Source organism: Rhipicephalus sanguineus, chromosome 1 (genome assembly GCF_013339695.2).
Source record: "Rhipicephalus sanguineus isolate Rsan-2018 chromosome 1, BIME_Rsan_1.4, whole genome shotgun sequence".
In the NCBI taxonomy this organism is placed as follows: domain Eukaryota; kingdom Metazoa; phylum Arthropoda; class Arachnida; order Ixodida; family Ixodidae; genus Rhipicephalus; species Rhipicephalus sanguineus.
The window spans coordinates 124,706,984-124,721,478 of record NC_051176.1 but is presented as its reverse complement, the minus strand read 5'-3'; the positions used below and the strand labels follow the sequence as shown (position 1 = coordinate 124,721,478).

At 41.6% G+C, this 14,495-nt stretch overlaps 1 protein-coding gene across 3 annotated transcripts in view; it reads left to right on the top strand.

The window, feature by feature from the left end:
- Positions 1–14,495, top strand: part of LOC119397399 (guanine nucleotide-releasing factor 2) — a 96,479-nt gene that overhangs the window by 22,579 nt on the left and 59,405 nt on the right. For 2 of the 3 annotated variants that reach the window (XM_037664829.2, XM_049416275.1), the window contains exons 5-6: positions 2,768–2,868; positions 7,472–7,699. In XM_037664829.2, the coding sequence (XP_037520757.1) occupies positions 2,768–2,868; positions 7,472–7,699 (329 nt within the window). The remainder of the gene's footprint in view (positions 1–2,767; positions 2,869–7,471; positions 7,700–14,495) is intronic. The other variant, XM_049416276.1, reaches the window with a different exon arrangement.

Sequence of the window (14,495 nt, the reverse complement as noted above, 5' to 3'; positions counted from 1 at the left end):
TGGCTACGCCATGTTACACGTTCGCTCCTCGCTTTCCAGGGTCAATAGCTGACGGTTAAGAAAATGCAGTTTCGCTTAAGGGTGAAGCAACGAATGCGATACCAACAAATTGTATTGTTATACGAAGTAAGGCTAGGAGCTAACTCTTTTGGATCTGATCTCGCGTAACTCCACAAGACGCTGGTTTAAGAGAATATGGTCGCTCCAGGAACCGAAGCGGTTTTCAGGCTGTGAGTTCTCTAAACGTGAAGTAGGCGGTGAAAGCACAGCAGATTTACGAGCCGTCTCCTGATGCCTCAAGATAGCGCGCGCGCCAGCGCCTGCTCCCTTCGAGCGATGCAGTTCCCCCACCCCTCCCCTGGCGTCCCTTCATGCTCCTTACGAAAGACGGGCGGGCCCATCAAAGAGAGACATTTCCTCTCTGATGAGCAATCGACGGCAAGCCCGCTCGCGCGGGAAGATGTTATCGCACGGGCTCTCCGTGCGATGGAGACGGCCGGCTTGTTTAATCTCCGCTTCAGCCAAGTTCGTTGCCAGCGCTCGTGAGCTTTTACCCGCGGGTAGAATGCGCGGGGTGGCGCAAGGTGTTGTTATCAGTTTGGACTTTATACGGAAAAGTACGGCAACGGCGACGGTGAAAACCCGCCGAGAGTGTCCATATAATTGCTATCGCAATAAAAATTGAAAAAAAATTGAGGAGCCATTTCACGTGAAGTGGATGATAAGCGAAGCTATTTCGCACACAGCACAGTGGTGACATGATGGAGAACAGTTTGGTATATAAAGCCAGGTTGTTAATGACCAGGCTGTTAACGTTCAATACGCAATATTAATGCGAAAACCTTAGATCTATGCTTCATCAAACACGAAAATTGACCGTCGGCGGCGTCAATCGATTTATGCAAAAAATAATCATCACGTGATAGCGTCATCACGACGTCATAGATCTTCAGAACTAGTGACGTCATCATGGCGTTGTGTGTCGTAATGTCATGTGATGACGTCATCACATGACATCGCCGCTTTGCACTGCTTCCGTGATCAGTGCGCCGATCATGGAGGCAGTGCAAAACCAGGTGAGGCGCAGAATTAAAGCTTGCAGAGAGGGAGGGGAGGATCAACACATCGATCGAGGAGAAAAAAGAACCTGGCTTTCGCCTTGGAGTCGTCCTAGGGGAATGCATTAGGGACAGTGCGACTCTTTAGCATTGAGGCACTGTTGTTCGTCACTGTGTTTGTCTACCACGTCTGCTGATAACCACATAGATGTATTTAGAGTTTTATTTCAAAAAGTACAATTTTATTGATCCGGTATTTTGTTTATTTGCTAGTGTCGAAAATAATCACCGAAGAGGTTAATGCAGAACACTCAACTGCATGAGCCCTTATTTTTGCATTATCGAGTGAAATATGGAGTACTCCTGAGATGATATTTTCCATGAGATTTGCATTGAATCGAAATATTTTTAGCTCTTCATAAGAGCCCCATAATAATTATTTAGATGCTTGAACGTTAATGCAATTTACTTCTCTAGTGCACTCCAACATGTAAAATTATCTGCTCCAGAGTGCTCCCAAATGCAAAATTATCTGCTCCAAAGTGCTCCAAAGTGGAAATTATTGCTGCTCCAGAGTGCTCCAAAATGGAAATTTTGCTGCTCCAAAAATTGCTCCAAATCGGAAGTCCTCGGTAGCATCACTGAATTGGTGACTTCTATTTGGGCTAATCTGTTCAGCTGCAGCCAAACTTGCTCGTATTATATTTAAAAGGAGGTAATGTCACCAAATTTGCCCTGTCACTCTGCATAGGTTGCAAACTCGCATGTAGCATGTATGATATAATTCTAAAAGAAACCATAATATTGATAAACATGGAAATTATAAAATATCTTGAGAAAACAGAAAATGAAACTGTTTGTTAAACTTGTTATTAAAACAATTCACTACATCTGTTGAGCAGCTACTGTGCTAATGGCTTTTACACGCTAGCGTGCATACCTCGCCTGTGAACTCGGGAAGTTTGTGTTGGAGACCGCAAGGAAATGGTTCATGTGAAATCGGGAAGTTTGTGTTGGAGACCGCAATGGAAATGGTTCACCACGGGGAATTGACCAAGAGAAAAGTGCTTTTACCATCTTGGGCACAAGTGTAGAGGCCCTACCTGTCAAATTGGTGGGATTGTATTGGAGGACCTGGAGTGAGTGCTGAAGGAGGAGGGTGCCTGGAGTTTATGAGAAAGAGTGCGTGCTGAGGAAGCTTTGGAGGAGCTTGAAGTGGCAGAGGAGCAAGGAGGCGTAGTGTTGCTGAGGAGGAGGCATGGGCGGACGAAAGGGGAGACTCGACACGTGCATGCATTGTGTCTTCCCTCTAGCCCAGCCATGGCAGAGGTGCGCTGCGTTGGCCTTCTCTGAATGTCGCTACGGGCTTTGTGGCCTCTTGGGTGTACTGGTTTCATGTGCCAATGAAGTGGCTGAGTGCCGAGTGAAAAAGACGGAGTAGCAGTGCAAGCGGCGACAGGCCAAGGAAGAGTGGACCAACCCCAAAGTTGTCACCGGGCACGAGCTGAACAAGACTGGCAAAAGGCGAGGGCTAGATATGCTCAAGAGACTCCTGAAAAACAGGCCAGGTTGAAGAACCGAAACACTTACACACGATCAAAGCAGTCCTAAAATTATAAGTGCACTGCACAAAAGGAAATAGCACCCGTATGTTTGTGCATAACTCACATTCATAAAGTGAAATGTCACTATAATTTTTTTTCCCCTAGGCCTTGATTGAAGTCAGCCAAAAGCAGTCCCAAAACAAAGACAAAAACAAGCACATGGGTACCACTACTCCCAATGGCATCTACAGTTCCAAAGGAGACAGGTATGTTTCATTTCATCCATGGATAGCAATGCAGTATAGTGATGTATCAAATGGAAACATAATATATGGGAGTCAATAGACTTTAGATCAGGACCGTGAAATCGCGATGTAGCAGCCGGGAAAATGCTACAGCATGGGACACATAGACAGGGTTCCACATCTCCCATTGTGTACGCAGTTTTACATGTAAAGAAGACAATGACTTTGCAGCCTACCGAATAGCAAGTATCTTCAATTTGAACTGTATAAGCCAATAAGTACTTCGAAAGACATGGCAAAAAAACAATATGAAAAGAATACTATAGGGCAAGTGCCAATCATGCTTCATAAGAGTGATTTAGCATATGTACCTTGTACCCCAAAACCAATTTACCCATTACCAATTTTGTGATGTACCTTATACATCACAAATTTGATGAATACATAATTGGCTTTCCACTGAAATTTGAGTGTCATGATTGTCCATTTGGAAAATGTCTTACACAGTAATTGCTTTCTCACATTGCCATGATCCGTTGATGCAGAACAATGTCATTTATAAAATTTGTGTTATGTGCTGTTGATTGCCATTTTTGTGCCTAGGTCTTAGCACATTTTCAAGGAACAAGAGCACTGCCTCACCAACATCATTTCTACCTTGTGGGACAGCAAGAGCTAGAAGTGTTGGTCAAGGTTTATATGATTGCTTGAATTCTCATAGGTATTCTCATTGGATGTGTTCGTCAGATGTACAGGGCGTATGGTTTTTTTTTTTTTGGACAATGTAGATTTTTTATAAATTGCCTTCACTGTCAGGCACCTGTAGTTTTTGAACTGAACCTACGTCCAGGCGGAAATAGTACCCTGCTGCAGCTAAAGTCACATTGAAATTAGTAATTAACAGAAACTTGTTAACTTTTTTTAAGAGCGGAGCTCTTTAAGCTTTTTGTTGCACCGGGTAGAGCGAACAATAATTATCATCATCATGAACGGGTACGCGCTTACTTCGTCCTTTTCAACTTCTGCTTCGCTCCCACAACATGAGCGCCGATTTGTCCTCTTCTTCATCTTCTGCTTCGCTCCCAAAGCACGCGCTGCGATTTCTCCAGCGTGGCCTGTAATAACTCTGATGGGTGAGAGGAGAGAACAAGTACAGAGAGAGAGAGAGAAAGACAGAAAGAAAGATATAAAGAAAGAAAATAATGGCGAAAAAAATTTTCTGGTGAGGAGGCAGGATTCGAATCCGCGTATCCACGATCCAAAGGCGAGCATCCTAACCACTCGGCTATCCAGGCACGCTGGCAGAGCATAGCATATACTTGTATAGTATAGTATAGCAAGGTGGCAGGAAAGGGAAGTGAGGTTTAGATGTGAGGGTGAGGAGGGGAGAAAGGAGTGGAGAGAGTAAAGCATAGCATAAAGAGATAGATACAGATATAAAGAGAGAGAAAGAAAAAGGAAGCGATAAATAGAGAGAGAGAATGAAGGACGAGAAGGAGAAAAATAGAAAGAGCGAGAAAGACAAAGAAATACATAGAGAGAGAAAGAAAAAAAATAGAAATAGAGACAAATAGAATAAACAGAGAGATGAACGAAAAAGAAAGGAAGAGAGGAAGAAAGAAATAGAAAAATAAAGAGAAGCAAAGAAGGCCGTCCAGCTTTGCACTCCCTTCAGGCTTGGCATCACTAGTGCGAAGCATCACGTAATAACGTGTCATGTGACAAAAATCGCGTAACATCTAGTCACGAGACTAAAATCACGTAACATCCAGTCACATGACTAAAAACCGCGTAACACTCATGTGACTAAAATCACCTAACATGACGTAACTAGCCACATCACTAGAATCATGTAACATCCTGTAACTACTCGCATGACTAAAATCACGTAACATCACGCAACATCTAGTCGTGACTAAAAATCACTTAACATTTTGTCATGCAACCGCCATAAACCACGTAACAGCTAGCCACGTGACATGTTCCCACCCAAAACCACATAACAGGTAGTCACGCGACATGTTTAGCCAAGTAGGCATACTTAGTACTAGTACTAGCAAAAACTTAGCCTCTCAGAAAAAGCTTGGCAAAAACTAGCAATACTAGCAAAACTTAGCTAGGTCAAACGCTAGCTCTGCTGATGGTTCCAGCCTTGTGCCACTAGTGCAAGCTTTGCATTTTTTAAATTATTGACTTGAGGGTTAACTTTTTTTTAATTAGTGACTTAAGGGTATATTTGTATGAGAAAGTTGTTGGCAGTCACAATTTATAACATACCCATTTCTTAGAAATAAAAAACACAAACGTGATTTGAAATATTAATAATCGAATTTCAAAGCCCTGATCCTGGCGATATCGAAACTGAGCGCGCCAGGCTCGCAGGAAATGCAGCCGCTGTGTTATGTCGCACCAGAACTTCTCTCAACGAAGAAGTGAGTGAATTTGAATGAAGGCGTTACAGCAGAATCTGCTCAGAAAAATGGCAAGTCACCTGAAATACACAGGTGGACCACTTATTCTTTGTGTGTGATGTGTTGTGGTTATCTGTTTCTTTCTTAAACTCTAAGCATCTTCTTAGTATCTACTGCTCCTTCCTTTTTGTGTCTCATTCTACACTAAAATAGCATTGTCGCATCATTTCAGTTTTCGCATGCTTTTATTGTAGTGCTATTTTGCCCTAAATAGTGAAAACGATTCTGTTGTTTTGTATTGATTTGTTGTAATTCTTATTATACAGTAATCACATCACATAATCTATTATTGATATTTTTTTTCTGTTTATTATGTCTGTTATTCACATTGATTGCAAAACAGTTTTTTATGTCGCTTTTTTGCTATGTCTGTTGCTCACACCAATCTCAATTTTATGTCACTTTCTGTATTAATTGTGATATTGAAACTGCCCACCTGCTTGGACCTAAGGGTCTGCACTATGTAATAAATAAATAAATAAATAAGTAAATAAATAGGCACAAGGAACTCTTTCGCTCATCTGCGAGAAGCGCCGCAGTGGCTGTCCCCGAGTTTTATGCTGTACAGTGAAAGAAAAAAATGGAGTAGAAATTGCGGTTTTCTTGTGCACCGCGTGAAAGCAACATATAACCACTACACATCAAAGAATAAGCAGTCCACTTGTGTATTTCAGACGACTCGCCGTTCTTCCTGGCCAGATCCTGACGCAATGCACCGTCATTCAAATTTCGTCACTTCCTTGTCACAGGTAGTTCCTGTCTGACGTAAAAGAGCAGCCATGTTTCCTGTGCACTGTGTGTGGTCAGTTTCAGTGTCGCCACCAAAATTCGATGATGAATATCTCAAATTATATGCAACTTGTGCAATTTCTAAAAAAAATGAGTATGCCATAAATTGTGGCACCCTACAACATTCACACATAAGCAACTGTCCTCAAGTCAATAATTAAAAAGTTAATAACAAAGTTCTTGTTAATTACCTTAAAATCCCGAGCAAGCGCCCCCCTCCCCTCGAACCATTTTTTTTTTCAACCTGTTCTCTGCTACAGAATCCTGCAGCAGCACTTCCTAGGAACCCAAGTTCTGAGTCTTTAGATACATGCATGATTTCTTAATACTCTTACAGTGTGGTGCCTCGGTGCTGCATTCTGAGTTGTCATCAATTGTCGGAACATTTAAAGAGCATCTTTCCCCCCTTGTAATTACACATGAAATTCTGCACGAGAATTTTTTCCAGTTCAGTAGAAACAGTAAATGCATGCGTATTCAATAAAGCACTTCATTAGAAGCACAGGTGTGCATTCTTAGAGGCTATTCAGCCGCCATCTTGAGTTTTGGTCCGCGACCGAGTAAGGGCCCCCCTCCAAATGTCCGATTATCTTTCACCGTAGTGGGGGCGCTTGTTTGGGATTTTACAGTAGTCACTTGTATGTCACCTTAGCTGTGGCAAAGTATTTCCGCCTCAAGGTAGAGTTCGAGTGCGAAAACTACAGGTGCCTGACTGTTATAGGATTTTTATTTTAAAAATTTATATTGTCTAAAAAAAGCACCCTGTATATATAAAGAACCACCCCAATTGCTACAGTGCGCTTGGAGCTTTTGTACAAATGTGGTCTCAACATATTACAATACTATTGTAAGGATGGCACACCAGTAAAAAGTCAGCTTGTTTGGTTGCTGAAAATGGCCATGCTGTGCTCACGTGCATTCCATGACTGCTCACCTTTACTGCCACAGACTTGTATTGTCAATGTACAGGCGAGCTTCGAATTCCCAACAGAGGGTGTTACACCTTCATTGTGTAGCAATTGGCTTTCTTTTTTTCTTTTTTTCTTTTTTTTTTTTACGTTGATTTTGGACTGTGGCCACTGAGCCAGTGTATGAACCATATTCTCTCTTTCAAGCTTGTGGCCATTGTGGCAAGTTATCTGTACGGAGAAGTTAGCTGCAGTAAATATTGCCTGTGTAATGTTTACAAAATTTTGGCACCGTCACTTTTATTCTTTGCCTTTAGCTATAGTTGGACAGCAGTTAAAAATAGGTAGAGGTGACTGTGATAAAAGCTGCTCTAATGCTGTGGTGCCCTAGAGAATTGGGGCGGGTAAGTATTAAGGATTCGGTCAACAACATGTGTACCGTGTGCGGGTTGACAGCAACAGCCATCGCAACTCTCTGCCGGAGCTGCCCCTGACACCTCGTGAGCGGCAGATCCTGGAGTCTACGCGATTTCCTGACAACGGGGCAGCCACAGGGGTGGCTACAGCGGTGCCCCCCAAGGGCCCCCTCTGCCACTCGGCCTCTTCTGACAGCATTCTGAGCTCTGCCCTGCGGCCAGACTTTCCACCTCCCAAGCCGCCTCTCCCACACTTAACGCCACCCAGGTAGGCGGGCCCGCATGCCTGGCTTGCCTTCTTGCACTGCTATTCTTTTGCTTGGGTCAAGCACCTCGGCTGCCTTTTGTTCTTTTTCTGCCTGGCTCATGTGCACTGATTATGGTAGTGCTTTAAAATGTAAAATCGCTCACCTAGTTTGAATGAAAAAGAAAAAAAAAACATCTTTAGGTATCAAGACCTAAACTCTCAAGCATTTTTTCTAGGCAGTGAATGAAAAGATACAGAGGCAGAGCAGATGTGCAACAGTGCTCCAGAAAATAGTCTCATTGTCTCATTCGCACTTTTTTAATTATGCTAAAGAACAGAACACATAAACATCTCAATTACTTTGCACCTTAAAACACTACATAATTAACCAACTAAAACATGACTAAAATACACCACTGAGTGTCATGTTAGAATGCATAATTTTTATTGCCAGTGTAATTGGTGCAGTAAAAGATGTACAGATGCTCTTCCCTGCAGTTTTCCTTTGCTTGCCACAGAAGGTTGTCAGGGAGTATAAAAGTACCTACTGCAGTGTATTTACCTAGGAGGTGCAGGGTTGTAGGCTCATCTCCCAGCGAGGCTCTGAATGTATGTCTGCATAGGTAAGTCTTAATTGGGGAGGCAAAGAATTTATAGAGTTGGTTATTTTGGTTTTGCTTTGCTCCAATATGCAAATAATTAGTTTTTTTTTGTATACTTGGGCATTCTTAAACAAACTTCCCTTTGCTACCTGTAGACCAATTGCCCCGTTCTGTAGTTCATCAGTAGTGTGAATTCTGAATGTAAGTCCATGCATTTGGCTAGCTCGGTTTGCTCATATCAGCAGTAAACAGAATTGTATCCAATTCAGTTGTAACCATTTCATAAGATGCATACATTGCATATATTGATATAGTATGCAACAATATCTAGAGGAAAGTCCGGCACACTGTTCTGCCAAATGTAACAAACTCACATTAATAACTGTCGACCACTGATTAGGTGAGTAACTTTTCAGTGCCTGCTGTGATTTGTATCCTAGTAGTATTCAGATGGTTAAATCGTCCTTACATTTTCAGACAGGTCACTTCACTCAGTGTAACCTATGGCCATGTAAATGCACATAGTATGCATTTCATGTTTTACAAGTTATGTATGCTGGTTGTATCAGTGGAGACTTTGAGTAGATTCGAAGGCCCTGTAGTATTATTTTAAGTGCCAGTTATTTTGCTCCAAAAAGTTTGACATATTGAGGTTACCTGTATACAGGGTGTCCCAGCTATCACGCAGCACGATTTAAAAAAAGAGGAACGGCGTTACGCGAATCAAGCCTACAGCATATTGTTCCTAGTACACTAGAGTAGCCACTGCTATTTTTTTCGTTAATGAGGTTTAATTAATTAGTCATAATTATATTTCTAACTCGTGAAGTACTCGCCTAATTGTCAAAATGTCAATGAGGCGTATGTAGGCATGTTCAAATGGCATCTAACTGCGCTACTTTCAACAATGTGCTAATTGTGCGCTCATTTTTTCCGGCTGATAAAGAAAGCCCACTAAATATGAAAAATATTTTTGCCTTTTGCCTTGCCCACGATACGCATGCGCGGGAATTAGTCGAGCGTCAAGTTTAGATATATTTTCTGTTCAAGCAATAAAGCTTTCAGTTGTGAGTAAGCGCTTGTGGTGTTCACTTTCTTGTCCTCGTCTTTTTTTGCGCTACTATTACACCATTATGAATCAGTACCAACTAGCTCGCCTTTCTGTTTTGCTTCGCCTCATTGAAATACTTGTATATTTCATTGTGCATTTTGTTGATGACTTGTTTTAGGCTGACATCATTGCATGAATTCCACTAAATAAACAGGCTTTGCCTAGTGACCAGCTTCATTTCTATATATTCAACACATGCCTTGCGGTAATAAGTTAGCAAATTTATTAAAGGGGCACCACATTTTCAAGTAATCATCAATGACCTCACTATAGGAGTTTATTGCCTCACAAATCTCCTGCCGCAAAAATTTTTCAAATTCGTCAAGTACAAGCGGAGTTACAGGGATTTGTTACAGGCTTTGAGCACTTTTTGATGAGTGCACTGGAAACTACACAGGGAGGGATGACAAGGGGGATGGGAGCTATATCAGTGCGCGCTTGAGCGCCGTGCCTGAACATGGCGGCACCCCGTGATGGCCGCAGCACCTACATAGATCGAAAAGTGCAACTGTGGTGCTTAAATCTGGCCAAGCTCTGTGAGAACCTGGTACACACCAGCTTCGTCCTATGTCGCCTTGACTGACAGATAGTAGCCAGATCCAGATTGAACATTTTGAAGTGGTTTAAATTAACTAAACACCAAGCGATGTCGGGCAATGCGTGTAACTCGCAAGGCACGTAGGAGATAGCAAGCGTGTGCTAGTAAATGTACCGGTGGTTTTGGTAAAATGATGTGCATCAGTAAGTACTGTCATAGTGAGCTCAATACGAGGCAAGTGAATGACTCCGGCACATGTAGCGTTTGAAGTAGCATTGGTCTACTATGCCCGGTGCCGCCTTCATGAATGTAGGAGAAAACAAAACATTAAGCAGACGTCTGTTGATCATTGCTTTAAGTGTGAATGTAAGGTACTGCTTCAGAGTTTTGGAAGATAGAGGCATAGGATAGAGGTATCTTTATTTTTTGAACTCAAAACAACCAATAGATGTTTTACTGAGGATGTTTTTGTGATCATGAAATTGGATCCCTTCTGCTATATTATCAGTCCCTCTGACTATATAGTTTTCTGAGAGGAGAGTGATTGATTTCAAGCTTTGTTTGGAACAAGATTGTAAATTCCATACTACTTGCAGTGCTATAGTGTTTGGCTCACATGTTCACGGGGTCCTCAACTAGCATTTTCTGAATGTGTCCAAAATGTGATGCAGGGCCCCTTTAAATAATGAGTTAACCCGCAATTTGTTATGCACTCTTCTGTCTGGCGATTTAAGTTGTGCGTTACCATATAAATAGCTCCTTTATGTCTGCTGCACATTATTTGATAACTGAATGAAAGTTGTTGCCAAAATATCTGATATTTATGTTGTTAAACATACTTAATGGTAGCTACTTTTTCTTTGACATTAAACAATGGGCTGAAATTACTGACGTGAGGCTTAGTTACAGACATGCGAGGCTAAATTGGCTTATATTGGCAGAATTTGAATACGGGGAACTACATTGCAGAATTCTTTAAAATTCTGCTCTTGCATCTCATTGAGCATATTACTCAGTGAGGCTCCAGAAAGCCAGTATATTTGTAATATTGACAGCTGATCGCAGTTTTCTATTGATATATTTTCTCTTTGAAACATTCTATGATGCAGTAAGCGTGCTAATTTTAGGCATCAAGAAGGCACTACGAGCCAGAGCATGTTATTCACATTTTATGCACGTGACTTGGTAATATTGCATGAATGCTTGTATCCCACCTTTGTAGTTTTCTAGTGCAGTCTTCTTACAGCCATTTTAACGCCCTCTTTGCATGACTGGCAGAATGTGGCTCTCTTTCAACAACCTGAAAAGCGCGTTGTCATTTAATCACTTTCGGGGATATGTTTACTTTGTGTGACATCATGTAAGACCTAATACCTCTCACAATGTAGTTATGGTCATCCTGCAAATGCAATCAGAACAGAAAATAATGTGCATTCGAGATATTCCACTTCATTTGTAATGTCCGCATTCACTGGGCTACCCACTGATTGTGTAACAGGTAGAGTGATAGCCCCGAAAATGGTTGATGAGAAATATGGATGTCATAATTGCTCATTTGTGCATTGGTGTCGTAAGCATGGCTTGGCTCTATCAGCTGTATGAATTAGGAGGGTTGACCTTTGGGAGCTTTTCATCTGCTTTGTTTTCTACTTCTTAAGTAAAGCTTGCTTTCTTCTTGACTGTGTTCCCTACTAAAACTTCCTCAGGCTTGTTTGGCCTACTGTGGTTAGTATAACAAAGTAATTGAAACTGAAAATAATGCTTAGACATTGTTGACAGTCTTCGCCATTGCAAATTTAAATAGACAGATGGTAGATGGTAAATTTCATAGGCTGCGTACACATACTCGCATTATGTATACCCCTGTAGGCTCTGCTTTTAGGATTGTACACACCACGGTGATACTATGTCATATTTGCAAGTCTTAACAATGATAATGATATAACCTGCTGTATACATCTTAGACCTGTACAATGACATATGCTGCAAAAACTTAGTAGGTTTTAGGTGTGTTTGAAAAATACTTATTTTGTCATCTGTGTAACTAATGATGGTACCTGCTTTACATGGTGTCTACTCTCATTATTTTCAATAGTTATAATTTAAGTTTGGTAATTTGCTCTGTTGACTTGGTATTCTTCAAAAACACTGCACTAAAAGGACTTTTTTACCATGTATACATTTTTTTTAGGAGATGTGTGGAATGTGCATCTATGCTCCCTATGAAGCTCATTAAAGGGACACTAAAGGCAAATAACAATTTATGTCAGAGTGAAATGTCAGTGTATGACAACATCTAAAACGGCAATATTATCAACAGCAGTGCCCTGCTTACCGAAAAAATTAAGCTAAATGTATCACACGACGTGCGCCACGAGCTGGACATTTTGGAAATGATCCCAATGGCGTGAGAGCGTCCGACTACAATTAATCACTAGTAATCAAACTAGCTGCAATAAAGAAATAACCTTCTGTGCATCAAGAGACGTAATAAAATGCTGCTTGTTCGTTTCTGTTTGATTCATGGAAAAAAGAACCTCTTTGGCGTTGCCATGGGGAATGGCATGCGTGGTTCAAAGGTTCCGTTTTCGCCGAACTGCGCTTCGCCCGGTGCTCGGCTTCGCTCACGCGGTCGCGTCTCAGTGGTAGTTTCGGTATCGCATACTGCCTCGTGTGTTTTGCACGCTCGTGAAAGTCGCTCTGGCAGAAAGTTTGACAAAATGCCGCGTGCATGAGATGTTGCCGGATGCCCGAATGGTGCACGCCGCCAGTGCATGCTGCCGCGCAGTAAAGGCAGGCAACGTTGCGTACGGCAACAGTGACGTCAGAAAGACCGCTTTCAGGGGGGTGATTTGAAGTACGTAACATGATGCGGACCACTAAAACGTGATATTATTTCAAGATAAGCACTTCCTTGGCACAAAAGTAGCACTGCGAGGTTTCTGGACCGCTATTTCAACAATCAATGTCGACTTAATATTTGCCTTTAGCGTCCCTTTAAAATTTTCTATGCCCTTTTTTATTTTCTTCTTTTTTATAGTTATTTCTTTATTTAAAGTGGCAGGCTGCTCTGTCAGCACTATTTCTGATGCTTGTGTAAAGCTGGTACAAGTACACAGGAGATAACGACCTCTTTGAATGCTGGCACAGTGTAGGATTTCATGTAAATCGTATTGTTTATTGCAGTGTGCTGTAGAGGTTGAATGAACAGGAATGAGTGCCTCAGACAGGCTGGCCAATGTTTCGATAGGCAGACTTACCTTTGTCAAAGGTGCCTTGTCACCCTTGGCGTATTAGTTTTAAAGCAGGTTAGTTGTTGAAGTCATGTCACTGGGTTTCACTGAGGGTACTTGCCATAGGGAAAAAAAGAAGAAACTGGAAAGGCTCATCTTCTTTCCAGTTTCTTCTTTTCCAGGTGGCAACTACCCACAGCGACACCATCTTGTGACACGTACCAACAAGTGCCGACATCGACACCATGTTCTTCTTGAGGCAGGTGTTGTATGACTCTTTCAGTGCTATGTGGGTTAATTCCTTGCCACGGCGGCCACATTTCAGTGTGGGTGAAATGCAAGAACACCCACGTACTTAGATTTAGGTGCAAAATTAATCCAGAGTACCCATTACGGCATGCCTCATAACTATATGATGGTTTTGGCACATAAAACCATTGTAATTATTCATTAATTAATCTTTCCTGTAGTGGGAGTGTTTCGATAGCTTATAAGCAGAATTTAGGCACTAAACTTGGGCATCAAAGAAATCATGCGTTGTGATTGCCATAACGAGGGAGACGATGCTATTTCTGGTCTTATACATATATGCAGTTTTAATGGGAAGTCACCAGTTTGTGACATACCTGTAACATGGCAAGGTTTTAAGGTGTCACATTTCCCTTAGTGTTAAAAATATGCTTAATGCTTGAATGAAGGGAATTTTCGAAGGCTCATTACTTTGAAGTAGAGCACCAAGTCGGGCTAGTTGGTTAAGATTCATTATGGCGACTAAAACTGCGCTAAAAACACAAAGACAAAGACGAGTCCTGTTTTCTTCGTCTTTGTCTTTGTGTTTTTAGCGCAGTTTTAGTCACCATAATGAATCTCATTACTTTGTTTGACACGGCCTTAATGAAAACCAGCAGATAATGAAGCCTTGGCTTTATTATCTGCGGGTTTTCATTAAGGTTATGCCTAATGCTTGTCTCACAGAAATTGTTTGCTTATGGCAGTGATATGCTTAGTAAGTACAGATAGTACAGTCACTTTGAGATGTCATGTATTCATTCCAGTCCTCTCAATCCTGTCCTGCAGAACAGGCCACTCCTCTTATTAAAGTCGTTGATAACAACATGTGATGGCAGCATACCTGTGCAATGGCTTCCTGGTGATGCCATCACTCATTGTAATTTGTTTCCGTGCTTGATAAGTTTGTTTGTCAGCCTTGCTTGTGCATTTGTGTTTGGTTGGCTTAATGTGATGTGTAGCATGTGACGTCTACGCACCTTGCATGATGGTGCATTGTGCTTAAAACATTTACTTTATTAGGTATTATGAGTGTTATTTTTTT